The 27166-nt window shown below is 33.4% G+C and overlaps 1 protein-coding gene across 3 annotated transcripts in view; it reads left to right on the top strand.

Annotated features, from left to right (window-relative positions):
- Positions 1-6421: 6421 nt before the first annotated feature.
- LOC149784375 (chromatin accessibility complex protein 1-like) overlaps positions 6422-27166 on the top strand; it is a 30806-nt gene continuing 10061 nt past the window's right edge. The window contains exons 1-5 of one of the 3 annotated variants that reach the window (XM_089932437.1): positions 6422-6708; positions 7694-7826; positions 8460-8659; positions 9355-9412; positions 24919-25039. In XM_089932437.1, the coding sequence (XP_089788563.1) occupies positions 8655-8659; positions 9355-9412; positions 24919-25039 (184 nt within the window). In that variant the 5' untranslated portion in view covers positions 6422-6708; positions 7694-7826; positions 8460-8654. Of the gene's footprint in view, positions 6709-7693; positions 7827-8459; positions 8660-9354; positions 9413-17945; positions 18100-24918; positions 25040-27166 lie in introns of those variants that run through there. The other 2 variants (XM_089932436.1, XM_089932435.1) reach the window with 2 other exon arrangements.

Genomic DNA, 27166 nt, shown 5'->3' with positions numbered 1-27166 from the left:
AACGTTTGGATGAATTGAAATAAAAGCTTGGAATAATACAAAAATAATGTTTCTGTATTTCTTAAGAAGTGTTTATACAGTAGATTCATGCTGTATGTCACCCTTTTAATTGCAAGTGGAGTTTGGTAATAAGTAAATGCCCGCTTATAAAAGTCATCCTTTTTTTTTATCAAGTTTGCTTGCAGATGTTGACCACCTGATCAGTGACCACTGTTTTTGCTTCTATGGATCCTTGTGTACTGTGACCATGAATATCTAAACATGTTTCTTTTCCCATCCCTGAACTCTTCAACCACAATTAATAAGACATGCTTGCAATCTCAACTGCCTAACTCATTTTAACAACTGCCTCTAATTACATTTATTGCATATACAGTTAAGCCTATTGCAGTCTTGCAATGTGCTATGTCTTACTAATCTGTTCTTTATCAAACTACCTATCGGTCTACTTATATGTATTTGGCCAACTATTATTTCTTTTCGTTTTCTCTATCTGCTGCCTTCCTCTCACATTTCCTCTCGCTCTCTCATTCTGTTGTATCATGCCTTTCTCTTAAATCCTTGCATATTACGCTTTTCTGTATATAAGGCCACCTATAAAAAAACATAAGTGATCCTTGTGTTTGACTACTCATGTTGCATGCCATTTTGAAATGTATATAACAGAGTATAGAACTTACAGTGTAACATTCAAATTTAATGAATGGCATAATACTAAACCATCCCAGTGATTTTATAAGACTACTTTTTTTTACATAAATTCATGAGCTAAATTATTTATTTTACCTCCACCCACCCCTATCCCATTCTAATGTGTGCCAACCATACCATTCATAAATGTGTAATCAGAATACTGTCTAGTGAATACACATTTTCTGACCTGTAATCCAGAGGAAATGAGTAGAGACTGAAAATGATAATACCACATTGCTATTAAATACCCACATTTTTAGCAATAATGCCACATGGCCTTTAAATATCCATATTTTAATTGTAAATGTAGAACTTTCTGAAGTTGTTTTATTTCAAGTAATACTTTGTTACGTTTTGCGATATAATGATGTGACGACATAACTTGTGCACATTTAAAGTTTAGTACACTTGACCAGTATGTTTCCTGTATATAAATCTTTGTAAGGAATGACTTAATTGGCTTTGACCTTCAGTAAACCACAACCCTTTGCAGCACAGAAATAAAGTACAGTACAGCTAACGTGTGTAATCTGTTCAACCAACAAATTGTCTATGCAATAAGAATGTAAATGAATGAAGGAAAAAACGTGCAATTAATATTGACTTTATTTGAATATTTCATAAAAAGGGATAGATTGGATGATAGTACTTAGGTCAGATAGAGTAATAAGAAGGAAGCATAGTATAAAGTATGTAATGATTTTTTTTTGTTCATAATTATGTAAAACTTTGCTTCCATACGATGATATTTTGTAACATAATTAAATCTTATCAAGATATATTCCATATATTATCAGCATCAACAATTCCATTTCAAAGATTGCGTGAGGTTCAACTTTCGTGATTTAAAGGCAAGTGGTTAATTGTTTAAATTTTTATACACTCTGAAAGACATGTCTTCTATTATAATTAAAAAATAACTGATGTGACCTAGTGACTATACAGAGATGCTGTTTTACCCATTAATAACCAGTCAGTTCTAGAATAATATGTTTCTTCAGTAATAATCACCCGATCATAATCCTTTGGGAGAACTATTACTACCAGTCAAATCCAGTGCTCCCAAATTAAAACTTTTTTAGCTAAAAGGAGAGAGTATGCAGCAAGGATGCAGGTCTTACTTGAGAGATCAACCAGTGAAGCTCTAGAGAGTGATTCAGTAATTCATACCATTGTTTAACTTATAATGTATATTGTAATTGCTTCCTTTATTTGTTCATGTTCCTTTTCCATAACAGATATTTGGTTGTTCACTACCTCTAGTTCAAACTTGGTGATCAAGTAAATTTAATTGATTTTCTGGATATCTTTCAAATTTAATGTTGTTTCTAAACCATCAGCAAACTGAAATTCAAAATTTCCATTCTCAAGTTTCCCTAATGGCTTTTTGCACTTTATCATATCTTGACCCTCCAGTAGTCCCATGTAGATTGCACCATCATTGTACTCCACCAGCCCAATAGTTTTTGGAGAGATTACCTTCAACGAAAATCATAGTTGATAAAGAGTTTTCTTCTTTCCCGTTGGGACTGGAAAATAAATTATATACTAACAAATTAACCTTTGGTATATTATTATGCCTGGTGGATTAATGTTACTGTAAAGATACAACTGTTTTCATAAAAGAAAATCTACTGACTTTTATGTCCAAATTTCGTAAATATGATGTTGATACCTGAAATGAATAGTTTTATGCTGATGACACTGAAGGAGTCAATAAAGAGTATAAGATCACATCATACCATCCGTATTGTTCAAGTTTTGTAATATCCTTAGCACTAAATAATCTTTTATTATTGGTATTGGTCACTGATAAACTATATTTGACATACAACTAGTGATAGAAGAAAAACTTTATTTTCATTTGCAATCATGTGTCAGTGATATAATGGTGATAATGGTAACTAAAGGTGTTGCTGCTGATGATGTTGTTTCTAGGTAATGATGTTAATAAACCTCCAAAAATCTATATATTCATATTGTTGTGAAAATGATGACGTATATAAGTTCGCTGCATTGGATAGTTGAACTACTGACTATCTAAACTACTTACGTGATGCTTTTGTTCCAGTTTCTTAACTTTATTTCTTTGACTTTTATTTTGTTCTGCTTCATTCTTCCTTTTCACTTAGTTTTCTATACAATAATATATAATTTATGGAAATAGGAATAATATATAAATGAAAGTAATTTAGCATAACAGATATTACTGTCATATTATTTACCTGCTCTTAGATATAAGAAAACCCTCAACTCACCTTGAAAGCACTACAAAGATAATCAATCATTTGCTCATTTAAATGAAGTTTAATACATAATGATAACATAAGAAGTCAATTTATTGGTTCCTTTTGCATATATTTTGGTCTCATAATCCCTTAACTCGGCTCACCTTTACTACCATTTCAGCCGATGGTTTGACTCTGTAAATGTCTGCTGTCCATCTTATGTTGTCTATTTCAAGCAGAAAAGATATTTACTGAATCAAATGATCAATCTTTTATGTAGAATGTCAGGCAATGATACCAACTAAAAATGTAACCATATAATTAAACAAATATGAATGAAGTACATGTATGTCATTTTATTTACCTATACATAACAAATGTATTTTAAAACACAAATAATAAAATCTTACCCACACTGTCATACCCTCCACAGAAAAAAGCAAAGTATTAATCTCCTCATCTGAAAAATAGTCTTGAATTCTTGGAATCTGAAGTGAAAACCAAATCAAATTAACTCTGTTACCATGTATGCTCATCTATAAAATGTTTTCAAGTATTTTCTTAATGTTACTCTCAATAATTAATTTATTACAGAATGAAATGAACAGTTGACTGGTTGAAAACTAGTATTGTGCTAATCTCCTTTTCATATTGTTTATATGTTACATCTATCATTTTGAAATAGTTCATCCAGCAGTTATGTTTATTACATTGTTTAAAATATATCATGTATCAAGGATGAACTTACATAATGAATATATTTTGACATCTTTGCAGTAGAAGTCTGGACCCATAAACCATGCCAAACAGTTATGTGCATGTGAAAATATCATGACAGATAAAGCATGACAGAAGTTTTTAGCTTGAATGACACATGCTGTGTTTTGTTTGTTAACACTTTCAAATATTGGAGGAATAAAAATTTATTTGAGAAATATTATATATGTTTCTTCTCACAATATTTAATTCAGTTTTATACCATAGGCTATATCAAACTACAACACTAAAGCTAAAGTTAGTTAATAAAATGAGTTATATCGTCATCTATCACAAGGAAAGTGTAAATAATGATAAACTAATACAGTCATCCGGACATCTATCACAAGGAAAGTGTAAATAATGATAAACTAATACAGTCATCCGGACATGTATCACAAGGAAAGTGTAAATAATGATAAACTAATACAGTCATCCGGACATGTATCACAAGGAAAGTGTAAATAATGATAAACTAATACAGTCATCCAGACATGTATCACAAGGAAAGTGTAAATAATGATAAACTAATACAGTCATCCGGACATCTATCACAAGGAAAGTGTAAATAATGATAAACTAATACAGTCATCCGGACATCTATCACAAGGAAAGTGTAAATAATGATAAACTAATACAGTCATCCAGACATGTATCGCAAGGAAAGTTTAAATAATGATAAACTAATACAGTCATCCGGACATCTATCACAAGGAAAGTGTAAATAATGATAAACTAATACAGTCATCCGGACATGTACAAGTAAACTATGGGTAATATTTATTGAAAACTATGTAGGACAAATGTGAGGTTACTTAGTTTTAAACATAACTGTTACAAGGTAATTTTTGTTTGATCAGTGATATAAATCTACTATCTTTGTGAGAAAGTAGATTAGACATCCTGACCAATCACTTGGAAGTTGATGTCAAATTACAAATAAAAATATATCATAAAAAAAAGTAGGATAAAGCTGAATTTTAAGATGAAGTGGTTTCTCTGTTTCAACCAAACAAATATATATTGTCATATGATGCTTTACAATTGCCATTTCATTCAATAATCAGAAAGTTGTCAGTGATAACTCAATCCAGTATTTAATCCAAAGGTTATGGACTTGATTTCCACCCAGGGCAGCCCTGGTTGACTGCCTTTGTGTTTCCTTGGCAGAGGAAAGTTAGCAGTTTTTCCTTGCCATGGAACAGTCAATACTGTTGTATAGGGCAACTAAAAGCAACAAAACCATCCAAAATTATATCATTATTATATGCTTAGCAGAATATAATCAGTCAATTTACTAATTTTGCATAATTTATTTTTCAAAGAAGAAAAGTAATTATATTTAGTAATTTGATAATTGCCTCAAGTTCAGTGTTTTGTTCTAGTTCTTCTCTACATTCCTTGACAGTCTCTTTTAATCTGGAATTTTCTTTCATCATTGCCTATTGAAAGGAGAAATACAATTATATATTTCACAGCTGATGGCTGAACAAAGATTCTATGATTAGCAGAAATAATAATAAAAAACCAGCAATGAAAAATTTGTACAGATATATTTTGAAAAAGAAAAGACAATTATTTGGGGGAGGGGGTCTTGCCAGGGGGTCAGCCACACTGGCTGAGCCGAGGCTCAAACCCATGTAGACAGAGGTGAGATGTCAGTAATTCTTAAAAATGATTGTCTTAGACCACCCAACAACCAGGGAGCCCTTTCTTTTTGACTTGTAAAGATTATTTAGTTTTAATGACTTTATGAATTTGGTCCTTGTATGACACTGAACATAATTTTAAACCAATTCATTGATTACAGCCAAAATAATTTCCAACTTCTAACTCGAGAATGACAAAATTAACATTATGCATGTTTGCATTCTTTGTGGTTTTTGGTCCATGAGATCTGCTTAAATTGCAAATTATGTTTGTTCCTGAAACTGCGCTATCAAGGAATCCCTCCCAGTATCTAATGAAATGAACACAAATCTGCAGCAGGAACAAGGAAAACATTCTAGATTGACTTCATCATATAAAGGAAAACTTATCTTTCACTTCAATACATAATAAACGTTTACAAAATATCCAATATTATGTAGTCTATTTTCATTTATAAATTTGTCTCACGATGAACCCCAGCTGAGTCATACTAAAGACTTATAAAAAATGGTACTAACAGCTGCCTCACTAGGCCACTGAGCAGTATCCTTATGATGCCCTGATGATGATGAATTTGACATTGAACAATTTTAATATACCTGTCCATATTTTTGGCTGTGCCATTTCAGTATGCATGTTATTTTGTCATCTCATGAATCATATTGTCTAGCCATGTTATTATAGACCCTCTTTCATTTGAGTTACATGCATTCTTACATCTAGAAACCTGATGAGAAAATTGTGAACCAAAGAATTAGGACTACTATTCATAACCTTGCAATCAGAAGAATCCCTAATGTAACAACTGTTTTGGTGCAACAGAAAATAAAATTTTTGGCTAACAATTCAATCATTAAAATCAGACGCAAGTGTTTGAATAGCACTGTATATTAAGATTTATGTACAAACAAAAAAGAAAAATGTGAAAGTGTCATGATTCAAACTATACTTAAATTAAGTAAAGAAGACAATGCTTTTTTCTATCTTATGTAATTTTAAATACATTAAAAAAATTATGCATTGCTAATTTTGTAACTACATACCCTTGATTGACATTGGTGCTGTATAAGAGAGTGTTAACAATTCTTCCCCAAGTGTTAGAACCAAATCTATGGTGGGAACATACAGTCTTACCCATGCCAGGATGAAAATCTGAAGTTATAACATTTATTTACAGTACACACCTAAAATGCTATTTCTCCTGCATACATCAAAGTTATTACAGCTTTGATAATTTATTTTCAGGAATGAAAGAGAGTCCTACTATGTAAGAAGAGCACAAGCAGAAATGAGACCACATCACATACTAAGCCTCATAATTAATGGAATGGATCAAAGAAAGACAGACCTGCCACACTACAAAGCCTGTAACAGCCCAAATGTATGTTTCAGTATGGTCTTTGTCACTTGTGTGTTTTTTTCCTTTTAGTGGAGGTCACTGGGACCTAATCAGGCCACTACTATTAATCCAATAACCTTTGTCACAGCAAAACAACTTTTGTACTCTGAATTAAAAAATTCTATATAGTTTACTATTACTTCACCCTTCAAATTGGCCAATGCTTATATGTTTCAGTTGTTTGATATGTGGAAGTTGAGACATAGAATAGAAAATATATTTTTATCTCGTGTTTCAAGTTTATATGATGACTGAAATAAAATGAAGAAAGTATCTGAAAAATTGGCAAATGAAATACAAGTCTTACCTTAAAATAAGCCAGTAATTCATAATATCAATACAAACAGCATCTATTTATTAAACCAGTCATTATAATGATATTACTATCATATATTTAATCAGGAGAGACTTGACTCCAAAGATATTTGGCCTCATGTATTAAAACTGACTTTTTAAAGCACCAGTTTCAGTTATTTATCCATTTGTCGATTTTCACACTCTCTAATTTGCACATTAAAAATTGTGCATATGCTCTTTAGTTAGGAGATAAAAGCATCAACATTGTCAGAGAGTTTTGGATGTACATATGCTTATAAAATTGAAATTTATAGTTAGGGTACATATATGTTTGCAATATAGAGACTTGTTAAAAAATAATTTTCATATATTCTCATTCATATATTTTCACATGTGAACAATATACCCTTCTAAGATTCGCCATCATGCAATATGTGTAGCTTGATTGAACGTACCAACAAAATTTGTCCCAGAAGCAACAGAAATGAGTACTTTTTGAGCTAGGACAAATAAATAGAAACCACATTACATTTCACACAAGGAAAGTTTTCTTTGTAAAGAAATCTGATCAGACACAGCTCACATTTCTATGACGTTATCTCCCCTTACTTTCTTAACAACAATAAACCTGCAGTGACACATTGCTGAATCAGAGTTTTATTGTTTTCAGATCATGTCAAAATGAGAAGATGTAATTTAACACAACATACTAGGTCAATCCAGTACTACCATTTTCTTAGGTAGCATATTTTTATGTGACCAGCCTATGAAATTGATATGAATTATCCAAAGGGATGGTGGGGGTGAGCATACTGTACCAGAGATTGTCTTTAATCTTCTAAAATCTTATTCTGGAGCAAGTTTGGTATATCATATAAGAAAAAGAAAATTTTCTCTTTCTACATTTATACTGAATCAGATGTATTTCATGTTGTGGTACCATAAACAATTTATTTTACTTGTGGCATACATTAATATATCATGTTGATACCACATGATGGAAGTATATATGGTATTAATGAATGAAAAGAAAATGGCACACACACACACACACACACACACACACACATCTCTTCATTGATTTAGCTCATGGAGTGAAATACAGATCAGTTTGCTGATCTGAATGTATCTGTTTGCAAAATTAGATGTATTTAAATTTACACTCATCAATGAAAAGGTTAAAGAATGTAGTTCTGTTTTTTTGTATTTTGTTTTAAAACAGCTCTTTTGTTTCTGTTATTCAACATTGTTTAAACAGAACACATTTATAAAAATATATAAATATTCATGCAACTTTTAGTAACTTCATTTAATATCAGTCTACCTTATTTGTATATACTCTAAAATGGTCTAATGTGCTTCATGCAAACTGAGTTGTGAACTGACACATAAAAGTGATAAATTGCATGCATTGCAAAATTAATTCTTTATTACAGGGAGCAGGATCAAGAAAATTGAGAACACATATTATGGGTTCCATTGTCCATGGTAGGAACAAATATTTCTTTGTTGAATTTAATCAATACCCACACAGTACCAGCATGAGCCTGACAATACTTTTGAACATACTGATGAATGAAGCAATGGATCAAAGGCTGCCTCCTGTCCTGTAAATTCAGCTGGACAACACCATGAGGTAAATAAACTTAATAAACCTATATTCTGCTGGTAGTGTATATCTATCTTCAAATTTTCTCTGTTGTAATGATTCAAAAGAGTTAAACACACAAGATCAAGAAGTGTGTTTCTCATTTTATGAATAGCATTTCAAGTTCATTCTGTTTCGGGCAGGATATACTGTATTTTAAGTGCTATCTCTATTTGGATTCTCATTAGCCAGTGACAACCAGCTACAAATCTTCCTGCATTGTAAATTTTAGCATTGTACCTGTTTTCTATTATAGTACTGCAACACTGTTGGCATACTGTTGCACCAACATGACCTGGTTCTTTGAATTTTGAGTCAGACAGAAAACAGCAGGAAGGCCATTATCTCATGATACAAAGGCCATGTATTGGATACATGTCAAGACAAACATGATTTCTGAACAAAGTTCTTTACATGATTAAAATCACCTCATTTATATAAAGAACTGAGGCTACAATTAGAACAAACTTTTGTGTTTTGTACTTATAATTTTTACCTCATAAGTGGATCAATAGATCAATCAAAGAAGCATCTTTATATATAAAGGAATCAAAACTATAAACTGTTATTAACCATTGAAAGTGCATATTGATAGTGCATGACATCACTTATTTAATATGTTCCTGTTACAATACACTATTGATATTATATCTTGTATTACATAACAGGATACTATGTTTCAGGGAGAACAAGAACAAATACTTTCTTGGATACCTTGTGAAGAAAAAAATTGTAAAGGAGGTAAGAAAGATTTCTGTTTGCAGTGTACTTTTGTTTCATAATTATGCACATTGTAAAGTACCCGAATATATATTATACACTCAGTAGTATTCATGGAGAAACACATTTGTGCTTGCATCAAACCACACATTTAAAGGTGAAAATAAACAAATATTGACATAAGGATCCCTTCCAAACCTTGCCAATTTATTTGTATGAGCAAAATGGTCGATGCCAAGAGATGACATTTCATTCATATGGAAATAAATGAAATTAAGGTCATGAGGTTGTATTTGAGGTAGATACGAAAATAATTGAATTGCGCTTACACCAGAACCCGTCATCACCAACCACAACATCAGAGGTAGAGGGTAGCTGAGTAGCATTCCTGCTTGAATTTGATGTTCATGTTTATTACACACTCACTTTTAATGACTTTATGCTAGAAAAAATTAATAAACCAAGTTTCTTGAATTAGTAAATTTTTGTGTGCTGAAAAGTATCTTATTTTTGCAAATTTTCAAATATGGTTGCATTTAACTGTTCACTGCATAATTTGTACTCTTAAAAATAAAATAAAAGACACAAATACACACTGAAAAAGAAAGAAAAAAGTGTTATTTTATTCCAAATAGTGTACTGTTTCAGAGAATAATTGTCTCCAAACCATATTCTTTGATATTTTCTCTTAGTAAAATGAGTAACATCACATTCCATGTACATACCACATGCACACACATTTTACAATGTTTGTTAATAACGCTTCACAGTAATACAATGTATGTGCTGAGCACATGTATTTTGATATGGTAATAGATTTCAATAATTTAATGCACAATTTGGATTGAGCTTTATTTATTGGCCTAACCTGAATTCAGTTGAATTAGTAACATTAATAATGTGGTTTTATATGATTAAACAGCTCAATTTTCTTTTGTTAACAATTTATCCCTTTACAAGATAATCTTGTTTTAGAATTTCATGATTTTGTCTGTATAACATCAGCAAGGCCACATTGTAAAGGTTTTGTCATAAAACTTAAATTTTTGTTGTTGTAGAATCATGTCAATCATGCATCATGTATGGAATCTAAACATACTTTGCATATTTTAAAATAGGCACCTTAAGTACTTTATATAGTGTAGGAAGCTGTTTGTAATATGGTATATATTACCAAGATATTAGAGTCATTTATTGCATTATCTACCTGCCTGTGGAATATTTATTTCTCTGTTCATCTGTGACAAAATTTTGTTTGTCAAACTTGCAGCATGTAGTGGATGATATGAAAACTAGGTAGTCATGACATTAGTCACTGCAACCATGTACCTTGAATTTCCTGATTTGTCACTCCTCATAGTTTACTACTAGCAAAAGTATCTTAATGTGACCATAAAATATGTTTTGAATTTAAACTAATATCTATCAGCAACTTTGTATTAGATATCTGATGGTTTTAACCCAATACAAGATTACATAATTATTTTGTTTGGTTATCATTTCTTATTGTGAGTCATACTCCTGAAGATATTGACCAGGCTTTTTCTAAATTCAGCCACGAGGAGTCAGTCATCTCTGTACAGGTTAGAATCTTTATAGATGCAGTTTATAATCACATATTATTGGTCACCTGGGAATAAATTATCCTAAATTGAAAATATTTTATGGCAACAAGATGAGGCACTAAATCTAGCATGTTCAGAATTCTGGGCTTACACAAAGATTTAAACATTGTTTTTACACAAAGATTTAAATAGTGATCTTCCAATATTAACTTTACATCGCACAGACGCCACTGGTGATGTTTATCACCCAGTTTCAAGTTATACAGTATTGTGTTATAGCTTTTTTCTTTTCTTTCAAATTTATTTGCTTCACTGTACCTGCAATGCCAAGAAAAGTTATGTTATACACATGATAATTACCACAACAAAGTATCCTCTTTAGGTTTATCCTCATGGTCCATTGAGAAGGATACATTTTCCCACATCTTTATTATTATTATTATTATTATTATCATCCAATGTTTTTCTAAACTTGGTCCTTGACCTGTCACAAAAAAACATATTTATAAAAAAATGACAGGATTCAAAGTAAAACCACAGCACCAGATCAAAACATGAACAGAATTTTAATTTTCCAGGCTTTCCCTTCCATATTTAACTACAATCTCCATCTGTGTAAATATCACATACTTTGGTATTATGGTATTAGCATATTGATAAGCATCTAACAATTCAGTTTTGTGTAAGGGTTCAGGTTTGAATAGTACCACTGGACTACACTGGGTCAGCAACCATGGTGTGTCCTTGAGTAGGACACTTTGCTTCAATTGCCTTGGCATTAAATAACCAGCTTGTGTTTTTGTGTCATAAAGTAACCAAAACCAAGCCCATACAGAACTTTACATAACATTAATAATGCAAACTTAAAAAGGCTAATACTCATGAAAACAATCTAAAAAGTATGAATTTGTGTGGAATAGCTGGTACCAAGCAGTTGCAAAGAAATAGTGTGCTTAGTGTGTCTTAAGAAGAACATAATGTATATATAACCTAATCTATTAGTCATCATGTTGTCAGAGAAATTATAAGGGTCATTAACTATTTCTGCACTGTATAAATAGTTTCTTTTTGTCAAATATAGATGCTGCCTCTGAAAGAAACAGTAAATGCAATTTTATATATCAATATGTGTTTTTATATTCAGGATTTTCTCTGATCAAACTGACCATGTAACAGTCCAGTTTAACGCATTTTCCACTGATCTAACCTGGAGGCCAGCCTGGGATAAAAAAACCACTTGAAATTTTTAAGCTCGATGAGAGATCTCAGCAAATTATTCCTGAGGTACAACCGCCTTTAGTGGAACAAAAAATGGATCAAGATGATTGGTTGGAAGTAAAAAGGTTAGGATTGTTTGTCATAAAAACTAACTTCGTTTTAAGAGATAACATAGATGGAAAATATGTGAAAGTTATTTCTTTTAAGTGAGAAATAATTGTAGATCTTGAATTCTTTTGCAGCAGATTGTAAATTCTGACACTTTTGTTATGCAATTAAAATTTGGCTGTAAAGATATATTTCTGATAGCATAACACTATATAACAGATAAACTAAATTCTTATTGTCTTGGTTTTTAATTTCAAATTAAATTTAATTAAATATATTTGCTTCAGATCAGTGGAAAAAGACTTTAAGCTGGCAGTAGTGTCAGAGGTGGAGTGGAGAGGCTTCTTAGAAAACCCATTCCAAGAAAGTGAAGTACCAATTTGTCCACTCCATCTCCTTCCATCTCCTTCAGACCTACCAAGAAGTTGAGAGTTATTCCACACTGTCAGAGAAGGAGAAAAATCTGATTCTAAATTGCAAAAAGAAAGCTCAGGCTAAACAGGTGGGTTTTATAGCTCTAGAACCATTTTAGAAATTGAACAAGCTATGTTTGCATATCATTCACACAGATGGATTTTGCTGCATCATCACTTTTATATTAAGGTCACACTGGTAATACCTATGTTTGTTCAGTAACTGTATAGATTCTACAGCTATGCACAAAATGTCATAGTTGTTATGTTTTTATTTATTTTACAATGTTTGCTGCCAGTAACATGGTATTCCAAGTGAAAAAAAGAATCTTGATTGTTACTTTTCCAACTAAATTGTAATGTAATTTGAAAATTATTATTTTTAATATTAATTTCTTCGATTGTGACAGCAAACATTATTATTTTTAATATTAATTTCTTCTATTGTGAGAGTAAAACAGTCGTTCAAAAGACTTAATTTAATTTTTGCTTAATTTAGTTTAGAATAAATAAATTTGGTTTAAAAATTCTTACCCAAATTTTTCAGGTATACAGAACCCAACAAGCATCAGGAGGACATCGTGCTGAACGTGCAGACAGAAGAAGATATAATGTTGGGAAACATGTTCTTTACCTTGCTGATGAGACAACTGTTCACATTGGTCAGGTCATGGAAGTTGCGACCACTGAGATTACACTCAGAATATACAGTACAAAGCAATTTAAGGTGTCACTGACATCATTTAAACACCTGAGGACATTAATCAGCTACATTATGCCAGGGGAATTTGACCTTCCTTCTTCAAGGAGATTGCCAATAGCCATAAAGACACTTATAAAGGAGAGATCTTTCGTGCTAAAGTAAAGATTGTTTTTATGAACAAAGAAACATTTCATGGGCATTATTCTTTCAAATAAAGCAGCAAAGATACATTTTCTTTTTAACATTGAAAGAAAACACCCACAGGATCACTACAAATTTGTCGTGTTTTTCATATGTATGTAATATTCCGTTAAATATTTATCTACAATTTACACCATTTCAGTCATATGTTGTTTAATAATAAATATTTAGTGTATTTCAGCATTTGTTTTAATATTTGCTTTTCTCTACATTTTATATGCATCCATCTCTCGTTAAATACTTGATATAAAATTTGGGTTTTATACATTTTGCATAAATTCTAGTTTCATTGTAGCCCCCCTACTGATTTCAATAACAAAAATCATCGATGTGATAAAAATGCACAAAACAGTCGTTTCATTCACTGATTTATAATTTCTAACCCAACTCAGACCAGAGTGGCCCTAGCGCTGTCATCATCTGTGGGTTTTGTGCTTAATGGACTTTCCTTACTAATACTGTGCCATATTATGTAAACTATAGGTGAGTCTTATTTTCCTCAGACAGCAGATTGACATAGTTCATCCTACTCAGTAACTGACAGATAATTCTGCAAATTACCATAAGGTTGAGAGTTAGGGCCCTTGCACACATATACATAGAAATTAGACCACTTGTTAAATCCATGTGAAAGGCAAGTTTGTAGTTGTCATTCTTTTCCTTGATTTGACATTGTAAATATCAGAAGTAGACGACAAAGTATTTACCTTCTGTGTACATACACATGTAGTCATGCATCCACCCCTTTGCTGAAAATGGACTTGCCCAGGAACTGGAAGTGACCAGCAAGCAAAGTAGTCTTTTACACTGAAAATTTCTGTATGAGATGAAACATGCAGTCCTTAATGGTGTTAGGGTCCCCCTGGTCATAATCAGGTTTGAAATTATAAATTCAGTGACCAAGTTCTGAGCATTTTTTATCTCATTTATGCTTTTGTTTTCTTTAAAAATCAGAAATGGGGTATAAACAAATGGGTAGGTATATTCAGAATATATTAAGAGCTGTATGAAAAGAAATTCAATTTAGGAGCATTTGTAGATTGCCTCCAACGTATTTATCCAATATTTACCAACAGAATCCATAAAACAGTCTTCATTACAAGAGAACAATTTACTAGTAGGAAATATGAAACATTGCTTTGAAATGATCTTGTGATCACAAAAATATATGATTTCTTTTTGGAAGCCATCCATAGTGATAATGACCAGTGACCCTGCAGGCATTTCCAGAAATTTGTTCAAGCACATATTTAGCTAATATTGATTTTACTCCCTATGAGCTATCTATGTAGGCTATGAAAATTGACATTATTGTGGATAGTCACAACTGGCAAAATATACTTGTAGCCAAATTTGGATTTCTTAGAGTCATTACTGTAGGTTATACAAGAGAAACATTTCAGCCAATGGCCAACATTGTGCTAAGCATACATTTACATAATTGTATGGAATGAAACACTGAGGTGGATAGCCAAATTTGGCCAAATATACAGCTTTGAAGCTTTTCATTTCTAGCAGCCATACATGCAGTTTGTACTAAAAGCTGTTGCTGACACTAACCAAATTTTGGCTAAGCATACATTTGACAAAAATTTGGTTTCTACCTAAGAGTGTGAAGAACAACTTTGTAGGAAATAGTTAAATTTTGATAAATGGACATTAGTTGTGAACCAGCCTCACTGAGCATGGCAATAGGACTCCTTAGCCAAACTCTGGCTTATTTAAAACCTGCCTAGCTCCTCCTACAAACAGTAAAGCTATTGAATAGTTATAGCCAGATATTGGTCAAAGATTCTCAGTATGTGCCTTTGCTACTTCGGGTTAAGAGATTTTAGCCCACAGCAGATGCCTGATTTGATTAAATGGAAAAGCTCAAGTGAAATCGGAAGCTGTTTTGTGTATAGCTTTTAAGAAAACCAACATTTGAAAGCTTGTTTGCGAATAATACAAATTGTTTGAACCATTTCGTAAAAAAACCAAGTCTAAATTGAAACAATGCTATATATTAATATTCAGACGTAGTAAATAATTGTTTTAACGTAAACCAAAATGTATTGACCTTATCATGTATACAATACAATAAGCGTAAAATGGCATTGTGCCTGCAATACAAAAATAAATTTCCGGTCACCAAATCTACCTTAAAAAATAGTATTGTTCTGAACTGTAGAAGAAGAAAAACAAACTTGTTATATAATTATATTAGCGCAGTTAATCAGTGTTATTTTAAATCGTTAGTTCGTCTCATTTTTTACCCAGATACAAAGTATATATTGTAGCGGAATTTTTAAATCGTTAATTCGTCGCTTTTTAGTCGTGTCAACTTTGTTACTCAACAACATTCAGAATTCCCTCTTAAATTAAAAATGATATTTGTAATATAATGAAACTGTCCAGGATTTTAATTTTATAAAAATACAAAGAGAATTACCCGATGAGGTTATACAAGTTTCAAAATTGTGCTCACATTTACTGAATACTTAATTCCAAATAAATACAGACAAAACCTATTGCAAAGAATACCTTGAGAAAAAATGAAAGCCCTTTGAAATACGTCATTTTAATTTTTTTAAAGTATTACCATTGACAACAGATTTTTATATTCGAGGATTTAACCGGAGTCAAAACGCCTGATGCAGAGAGTATCATATGTAGAAAACTAAATACAAGCTCTATTGATCTAAGTTGTGAGAAATTACATTTTCTTTTCAGCTATGTATGCATTAGATGAATGAATAGAACAGAAGGTTGGATAAATGGATATACGTTTTAATGGAAAGAGGAAAAACATAACATCAGCTAAAATATACGGCCAGAGCTCACAATCAGCTCCAGCGTGTCCTTTTTGTAGCTGGATATATATGATCATGATCCTCTTCGAAGCTACTCCATGTATTTTTTTTTAGATACTTGGAACATTTTGGTTGTTAAAATTAAAAGATATTCAATTATATGTACAAGTTATGTCATTGTTTATGGTCACAGTTACGATTCTGTGGTTATGATATTTGCCTCTGAGTACGAGGTTCACTTCCATTTTGCACAGGTGTGAGGGAGGGGAGATAATTTTTGCCTTACCATATGTTTTTGCAATACTGAGATTTTACTGACGTTTTTTTCTCCTGTTTTTTCATGTTTTCTTATTACAAAATAGTTACATCATTTTATAAAACATCTTTGATTCTGCCATCAGAACGAAACACATTATTTCTACATACTATAGACATTGATTAAAAAGTTTCAGAAATCGATTAAGAAGAAAAATAAGAAATAAAAAATGGGGAGACATTAGCTTATTGCATATTTTAACACAAATTCTACTTAGGCAGTCTCTGTTCAATTAATTTAGTCTGACCCTATAACTCCTCCAAACAAACTTTATTTAGACTGGACAGTGTAACTACAGTATACTTTATCCTTCTTTCAAAAAGTATCCAACTGTGATAGATGTAAACAATCTTGTTGCGTGCAGTATATGTCTGAAGTATTGGTGTTGGTTTTCAATGAGTCTTGAAGTCGACGGAAAAGGGAACATATTTGCACTTTTGGTGACAAGTAAACTTTGCAAGTATAGTAAGTTTGTAATTTTGGGGAAGGTATATCAATGCCACTGGACGTACCAAAATGTTATGTACACTTACGTTGATTGGCTAAAAATGTAGCACTCCTTTCAGTGAAGGAATACATCAAAATAACGATTTCGACCAGCTGAGCACCGAAGTTGTGCCAATTGTGGTCATAATAAAGAAAATCCCAACAAAAAGTGTGCTAGTACACGGTTAATATGTTTAGATTAGAGCACCATGCCTTTTGAAATTCTATCATTGTAATAAAATGCGAAACATTTTTCATGTATGTATGTAATAAAAAGAAGCCTCTCACGTATGTTTGAATTTTATCGTTTTTATTAGATATTCTGATATTTTTTCCCTAAACTTCAAGAATTTGAAAGACCTGTCTCATAAGGAACTTGGGATTTATTGTATAAAAGAAAATAATGCTTGCCTTTGGGTTTGTAAACCTGTACAGATTCTAAAATATTTTGTTTATTGACTAAGATGTGTTAAATATTTTTTCATATATGTGCAATGTGAATTAGTGTTTCACGTGATTTGTGTGAAAATATGAACGAATGGAAAGAAGCGTATCATTAGCAATAGTTTCAGTTCACTACAAAAGTAAGAAGAAATGTTTTGAAGTTTTACTTGGATCATTTAAAAACAAAATAACCCCCTCCCCCATTATCATTGACCACAAAAGTCAATGGGATTTCCAAACAATGGAGCTTATTTGCAACCCATTATCCCGGACTTAGAGCGGACCGGTCGTATGTTCCGGTTTGTAAAACATATACGTCGCTTCCTATTAAAAATGGCGGACAAAGACGAAAGTCTTCAAACGTGCATGTTGCCTCTTTCTAGAGTGAAGACAATTATGAAAAGTTCACCTGATGTCAGCTGTATCAGCCAAGAAGCTTTATTTCTTGCGGGCAAAGCCACCGTACGTACCCGCTCGATATCGCTTGCTCTCTCGTGATTGCTGCAGTATAATAACAATGCAACTACTTCAGTCTTCAGTACACCGCTGAAGACTTTTATGCGCTTTAAGGTTTCCGTCACAATATTGGCACAAAACGCATACCGAATTTGACCGATGTATCAAAATAAAATACTGCAAAGCTTACCATTTGGAAAGCGACAATTGTCGCCAGAACATTCTGTTCAGAATAATACTAATTTTGGACACACAGGATACCACTCTAGTCATACAGTAAGACACTACCCGATATTTTTGTTCGGGGGTGGGGTGGGGTGAAGGATCTTACCGCCTAACTAACGGTGCTGTGTAGCGTGTTTTCATGTCGAATAACAGTGTAACGAAAGTAAAAGTTTCAGGAATATCACACACAACTGGCAACTAATAACAACAATTTTCTTCAAAGTAATGTTTTTGTCAGAATTTACTTACCCTGATGTCTTTTCTCTAATAAATTCAAATTCTCATAAAAGAAATGTACAGTTTTCAAGTTTTTGGGCCTACATTTCATTTGGCTGGAAAGAGATGAAAGCGAGGATTGCTGAAATCAGGTTTAGTTGAAATATCATTCTTTAGTGAAACGAATAAAAAAATATATTATGCTTATTGCAACTGTAAGCAAAATTTCATTTCGTTCAAGAAACAGATCCCCCACTTGAACCTACTTAAACATACTTTGGCATACCTCGACTACTGTTGCATTGCAACAAATTCAAATGTATGTTAACAGAACATGAAAATGCATCCATCTGCTAGTGTCATATTTTCATTCCACCCAGATAAAGACTGCACAGTAAGTATATTAATAACACATAAATTAGTGGAAGAGTGTCGATGTAGGCTGCCAAGTGTTTGAGATATTCTTGTAACTTTGACTATGCATTCCAGTGTCAAACAAGGCCATTATTTGGTGTAGTAAGACATTGCACTTAAACAAAAACATGTTCTATCTCTTACATTGTAGGACTTGATACCACCCCTGTATTTTTATGTATCGCAATATGTTGTCGTTTTTCATGCTCCATTGATATACATTTGAGTTTGTTGAAATGTTGAGGTATACAGAAGTATGAATGGAGTTATTCTGTTTTCAAGCAGTTGATGTGATGTAGTCTGTTATCTTTAATATTTGAAGAATTCGTAAATTTTGGAATTACATCTCTTTAAACACATGTAAAAGAGTTCCTTTTTTTATTTGTTCAATTTATTTTAGAAGTATTAAACTTAGACATTTAAAATAGTGAATGCAGACAATGCCATTTTTCTGAAATGGACTGTTCTGGAAACCAGAAAAGGACCAAGCAGTCTTTGTATTTGTTTACATTGAAAGCTTCCATTTTGTTTGAAATGCCAATAAATTGACAGTTGGGATCCATAATGATAGTCAGGTTAAAAATTATAAATTGATGAAATAAATGGCTACCTTTTGTGCATTTTTATGTCCTTTATGCGATTAATTATAAATATTGGGGGTGGGGGCAGTCATGGGGTTAATTACAGGTGCTCAGTTTCAATTCTGATTATGATTACAGGTTGTTTGGCACTGAAGTTTACGATTATGATGATGATACACTTTATTTGGAATCCATGATTATGATTATGGTTGTCATATACCTGACGAAAGAGTTGTTAATTGAACATGAATATTTAATTTACCAAATGGTCACCTACAATTTTAAGGCATGGTATATACATAGAAAAATTAGCTTGTATATTGTAAAATTACTGATTCCTTACTGTAAAGGGAAACATTTTTGGTCTTTCGTTTATAGAAACTTTTATTATTCTTACAATTATTAAGAATATAATTTAGTGATTTTTTTTGGTTGTAATCCTTGGTAATCATGATTACACTATGCAATTACATTGCCAGTGAAGGTCAACTACAATTATGATTATAGAGCTTTTGAAATCAATGATTACAATTCATACTGTAATAAATAACAATCAATTACTATTACATTCATAATCGGCCCTGTGCTCTTGGAGGTACAAACAAATGGGAGAGTCTGCATTACTATAATAACATGCAGAAACAAAACTGCCATATGTGGAAAAAGTCTAGCCTTCTGGTTCTAAAGCTTTTTTCTTTTTATCATTTTTAAACAAAACTTAGATGTTGCAAAGAACACTGTGGTATAACAATTAAATAAAGTATTGTATTCTCTCTGTGTACTGTTACTAGAAACACAGAATTATGCTAAAAACTGAAGTAAAAAAATTATTCACACGTTTTTGGTGTATATGGGGATGTACATCCTGATATTATGATTTATAACCGTTTTAATAGTAATAAAAAGTAAAACAAACTTTGAAGCAAAAGCATTTAAAAAATACTCCCTTTTATATGACTGAACTAATTTTAGGAAGATATTTACAGAAAGATAATTTAAAAACCTCGACTAGTACAAATATGACTTTGATAAACATAAAATATCCATCAAAAACAACAATGACTATACTTTGTACACTGTGAAATATACATGTATATGATTTATAGCTCTTGTGGTACATCTTTATTTTCTCTGTCATTGTTTGTTTCCAGGAGTGATTATATTGACTTTGCTAATGTCATTGTTTCCAGTATTGGTGATATTGACTTTGCTGCCATCATTGTTTCCAGTGGTGATGATATTGATTTTGCTACATTCATTGTTTCCAGTGGTGATGATATTGACTTTGCTACCATCATCATTTCCAGTGGTGATGATATTGATTTTGCTACCATCATTGTTTCCATTGGTGATAATATTGATTTAGCTATTGTCATTGTTTCCATTAGCTATGATGTTGACTTTTCAATGTTCAGTATTGCATACAAAATACATGCATACAAGTCCAGTTTAAAAATACTGGTACTGCTTTAAAAACAATAAGCATCCTTACTATACAGATGGGTACAATATAATTCAGATCAAGTTGGATCTTTTAGAAATAGGATAAGACAATCACAAGTAGGGCATAACCGATTAGCATTTTTCTACTGATTTCCGATTCCGGATTTTGGGCATGAAATTTTTCCGATTCCGGATACGATTCAATTAATCGGAAATGCTAAATTAAAAGGTTTTTCAAATTAACTTTTTAAACCGTGTTACACATGTTTTGCATATCACACCGATGTCACAAAGGGAAGGATATGGCAGGACTATAGCAAAATGCAACGAAGTTCAAAGCCACAAAGAATCCATGAAATTTTTTATTTTTGTAAAATGCACTGAAACATTATAAACGTTTTTTCTACGATCACATTGTTATACATAATAATTATAAAAACTTACTATTTTACAAATAAAACTCGCAAACTGAAATCCACGTGTTATGGCGCCCTAAGTATTTATTTTCCTGTGATATTGTTCTTGTTTTTTGGCAAAGATATTATAATATAATAAATTTAGAAATGCGAGTTAAAGAGTCTTGAATATTGATATATTTATGTAGCGCATAATATAATATAATATAATATAATATAATATAATATAACATAACATTAAAGTTAAGCAGTTTATTTCTGCCATGTTTTATCTACCTAAGTAAAAACACGCAGTTTAATAGATAATAAAGAAATTTAATAATCAAAATTTATAACTTCCAAGTTCTTTGCAAGCAATAGTAGCATCTCCGTTTTTTCAGCGGACATGCTCGATCGTTTGTCGCTGCAAATAGCACCTGCGGTGCTAAAACTTCTTTTACTATCGACGCTAGAGGGCGGTATTGAACAAAAACGTTTAGCGACAGCTGGAACGTTTTTTCCCGGGATTTCCAGTATATAACTGGGTCCATTGGTGGTGAAGTCCTCGGCTGATTTTTCTCAGCTAGATACGAATCCAATTCGCGCTGGCACGTGAATTCAGATGACAGGGATGCAGAAGCGAGATTTTGGTCGGATGTGCTAGAGGCAAATAACTCCTGGTAGTAGGAATCTAGGCCAGTCGAAGTTGAAGGTCCTGGATCCACTTCTGTTGAGGCTGGAATGTTGACAGCGGTGATTGTTTTTTCATACTCGATCTGTAGTTCGTCCATTAACATGCGCTTTACAGCGTCATGCCCATGCGCATTAAAAACCAACAGTTTGTAAGTGGGATCCAAAACCGTTGCAAGTGCACACAACTTGTTTGTCTCCACTTTCTCATAACGTGTACGCAAATCTTTCAGCATGTCCGCCCGCATGGTCTGTATTCCGATGTCATCTCCGACTCTTGCAGGTTTTGTTAAAGTTGCCATGAGAACGCGAACACTGGGGATGATCATGCTTGCTGTTGCAGTAGACATACTGGCATTCCTGGTTTCCTGTTCGAATGGTCGAAGCGTAATCAAAACCCGTTCCATCAAATTCCACTCATGTGCCGTTAGATTTGTAACCCCATCATTTTCCTGACAATAGAGGGCAGTAGCTTTCTTTTGTTCTATGAGGCGCTCGAGCATGTAGAACGTAGAATTCCAGCGGGTTGTAACATCCTGGATAAGACGGTGTGTCGGGTATGGCGTGCCGTCCTCGCATGTCAAAGACTTCTGGATTCTGAGCAATTGTTCTGTGGCTTGAGTTGAATGCCGAAAACGCCCAACGATTGCACGAGCAGTGACAATAGCATCCATAACGGATCTTTGACTTAAAAGTCCAACCTTGACAACTAGCTGGATCGTGTGGGTGAAACATCCCAAGTGATCCAATCCAGATAACTCCGCCGCTTTTTTCATGCTCGCACCATTATCCCGCACGAGAACTCCACGTTTTTCATCTGGAATAGACCATGCTGCCAACATTGCAAGGATGTTATCCGAAATAACTTGGCCCGTGTGTCGGTCTTCAAGATTTCATAGTGACAGAACAATGGACATCCTGTTCCACTTGCTGTCAATCCAATGAGCGGTAAGCGAAATGAAAGCATTCAAATTATTTGTGCTCATCCACACGTCACTTGTAAAACTTATGTAGGCTGCTTGTTCTAGTAAAATAACAATTTTACTTTTCACGGCAGAATATAAGTCCGGAATAAGCGTTCTTGACAAATGGACTTCGGATGGAATAACGTAACGAGGTTCAAGTTCATTCAGAAAGCGAGTGAAGCCTACGTTGTTAATCATGCTGAAAGGCATAGCATCAGCCGCAATCATTTCTATGATCTTCTTAGTTATGATTAACTGGCGTGGGTTGTTAGCCTCAAACGGTTTTTTCTTTTCTAGCAGGAACTCTATTGTCTGTACTCTGTGTTTCTTTCCAGGCTACATTACTTCTTCGGCTTTTCGTTTCTTTTCGATGTCACAGATTCCGGTATACTTTTTATATTCATCCGGATGTTTTGCACGCAGGTGATTGATAAGTCCACTGGTTCCATATGAACGTGGATCATTACCTCCTCGTTTTAATTTATCCTTGCACTGTGGAACCAAACAATCTGCCTTTGACTCATCTATGGCATTTATCTCAAAATAATCCCATATTTTGCTTCGTTGTTTTTGCGACATTTTAAAATAAAATTATTTTTTTTACTTTTATCAGATTTTCATTTAATTTTATTGTCTGTAAAGGCTTAGAAATATTTTGTTATTGTGGCCAATACAACAAATTCTGTATCTAAATAGTGCATGAGAGGGATGTATGTCTAGAAACAAAGTGACAGTTTATGGAAAGTCGTATATCAAAACTCAAGATTATCTACAATATAGCATCGCAGTATCTGTCAGAACTGTAATGTGAGATTAATGATGGATGCAGCCTCAGAGTCTCAACAGTTCAGCACAATTTTTTCACACTGTATGCTAATATAAATTTCATTTACATTATCATACAGTTCCAATGCATCCACGCAGCATATACGCTTTAATTTTCCCGCCTAATCATTTATGTCGACCAGCTGCCAGTTCCGACCCATTCTTTGTTCAACAATTAGTTGATCTTGCCACCAGGCTTTAATTTTCCCGTCTTAATCATTTATGTCGGCAAGCGGCCAGTTCCATCCTGTACTTTATTCAACAATTAGTTGATCTTGCCGCCATGCTTTAATGTCGCGGTCAAATAAAAAATAAAACAGGCTTTTGTTTGGCCCTATAAAGTTGGCCTCTTGCGGCGACTTAAATAAAAGCAATGAAATCTGATCGATTCTTGCATTTTCCAAAGTGATCGGTGATTGAAACAAGTTTATTGTGCTGTGAAAGTTTCCTTATTAACTTTATTTATATTTACGATTGTAAGAATCATTTTCTTTTAATACCTCATTAGCACGTGTCAATGTATTCAATATTATGCCTTCATTATTGAGGATGTTGACATAAACGGGTAGGACTGTATTATATATTTTAATAAATTTAAATCTTTCGGTCTAACTCAAGTATTATCGTTTCACCCCGTTGTGTTGACCATATTGGACTTTTCTGACTTCTTATTTAACTTTATTAATGCACTATCGAATGACACGCAGTGTTAGACACGGTGCTATAGAAATTCAACTTTATTATTTTTATTATCCGAATCGGTCGTTCCTGCCTTGTCCGACTCCGATTAATCGGAAGTTCATACTATCCGGTGGAATCCGATTTCTGGATCAAAAGTCGGTTATGCCCTAATCACAAGCATATCATTTCATGCAGCAGTGCTAATGAAACTAGACACATACTGATATTGCAAATTCAGCTTAATGGTGTGATCACTGCAAGTATCCATAAGTCTTTTTTGGTTTATGTGCCTCTTATTTACATGTGTCATGGCCAAAAGCTCGAATAACAGCCTTTATGCATTCAAGATTTGCTTTTGAAATATGAAAACTCATTTTTTTTTATTTTCAGGAACTTTTTATTCAAAGTCTGGCTCAGGTATCCCTGGAGAAAAGCACCGACAAAAAATCCTTGCAGTATAGAGACCTAGCTGAGGTGGTGAACTCTATAGACACCCTCCAGTTTCTGCAAGGTACAAGGTTCATTTACACAGTAGCAAGAAGAAAACATTATGGCTCCACTGGTCCTAGATCAGAGGAGCTTATCAGATGGCCTTTTGTCTGACCATCCCTTAACACAAGTTTGCTATCACTACTCCTCCTAAACTACTTGGAGGGTTGCCTAGAAACTTTACACACAGAACCATAGTCTAGTTGGTCCTGAATGAAAATGGTGTTGCTTACACATCCAGTGTGGCCACTATGAATATCTTGCCACTACGTCTACTAAACAGATTGTCATGTCAGGATGGAGTTTTCACTAACAAATATTTCTTAATGGTGTCTAGATGGTTCTAAATACAAATGGTCTCAATATGTTGTACAGTTTAGCCACTATAGTGGCCATCTTGAAAATTTTGTTATTGCTATTTCTCGTATACGGATGGTCACAACATGATGGCGTTTTTGCTAAAATCCTTCTTCTGATGTCTGATTGGTCCTAATTTGTACCAATCTGACTTCCAGTATGGCTGCTATGGCAGCCATCTTGAAATTCTTATCAGATCAGTTTCTCAACAGAAAGCGATAATGACATGGGGTTTCCACCACAAGATTTCTTATAACGTCTAGTTGCTCTTAAATGAAAATGGTGCCAATCTGACTCCAATATGGCCACCAAAGCAAATTCACTTTCATTATGCCACCAAAACATGTGCTAGCATCCACCCAGACTGAGAGTGAAGCAGATAACTCAAATAGTGTGGCAGTTAAGAAACTACAAACAAAAACCAACCTAAATCCAGCTCACAAATTGGCTTTAATGGTCACAATACACTTTTGGTTTGTAGAGATATCTATGAGAGAGGGAAGAAAATAGAAACATTTGCCACAAAAAAACAGCTTTTGCCGATTTAATGTTAAGTCATATGATCCTGCATGACCTTGGGTCTATTCCATCTCTTATTTGACTTCTTTTGGGAAGTTAGTGGAAACACATGTGGTATTGACCACTTTCCAGAGGGGCCCCCGAGTAGCCGAGAGGTCTAAAGTGCTTTCCGTTATCGATCACTGCCATCTCACCTCTGTCTGCGTGGGTTCGAGTCTCGGATTCAGCCAATGTGGGTATGTGAGAAAGCTTGCCAGTAGCTTCTCATGGGTTGGTGGTTCTTTCCGGGGTTTTCCCAGGTTCTTCCTCCACCATTAATACTGGCCGCCATGTATAGCCTATCGTGTGCAGAAAAATGGTGTTAAACCCTACGACAGCAACAACAACCAATTTCCAGTATTCTAATGAAGTTATATTCCCAAACCTCGGGTTCTAGAGCAAACATTGAAACTGAAGTGACAGATTGGGACTGAATTCTGTTAATGTAAATATCAGAACAGCTAAGTGATCAACACCTTTTCCCACTAAGTATGTGGCTGAAGCAGGACTGGCAAGTCTTTGAATTTTTCTGCCTACCTACACCTTTCCCTCAATAACTTGTGCAAAACAGGGTCCACAAACATAGACCACACTATAAGCAAGGAGCGAGTTACTGAGGGACCTCCAAAAATTAGGGGGAAAATCGCTTGACATCAAGAAAATTGTGATTGGGGGGGTTTACGTTAGGGAACTGGGCTGTTTATTAACTGAATCCTCATTTAACATTCTCATTGATAATAATTTTTAATAATGCGCTTTTTCTAATGAAGTTGTTCGTTATTCTGTATAAATAACATTTATTTTCAAAATGTCGAACAGGAAAGATTGTTTCAACTGGTTTCAACAGCCATCACGTGTACTTGAAACAAATCTGTGTATTATGTCACTGCTTTTTCTTTTCTTGATGAGTCTGGTTTCCATAGTGGTGTTTAATATTATCCTGCCAAATTGCGAGCCCCAAGAGCAGGGAACTAGACTAACTATTGATACACCACCAAACTAGATTCCTTTGTTCAAAAACACTCAATATTTATTTCATGAGACAGTTGTATCTGTCAAAACTCAATTTTTGTATTGTTCAATTAATACAATATTGATGTTGGGATTTGATTGAAAGTACAGAATAATGAAACTTCTTTTCATCCTTGAGGATATCTTTATGTGTCAGTTCAAGAATTCTCTGAAACTCGCTTGCCCACAATGGTTCGTATCTATGAAATCAAGCTCTTTATTT

The sequence above is a fragment of the Sinohyriopsis cumingii genome, chromosome 14 (genome assembly GCF_028554795.1).
Source record: "Sinohyriopsis cumingii isolate HCF-2022 chromosome 14, ASM2855479v2, whole genome shotgun sequence".
In the NCBI taxonomy this organism is placed as follows: Eukaryota; Metazoa; Mollusca; class Bivalvia; order Unionida; family Unionidae; genus Sinohyriopsis; species Sinohyriopsis cumingii.
This window is presented reverse-complemented; position numbering and strand designations above follow the sequence as displayed.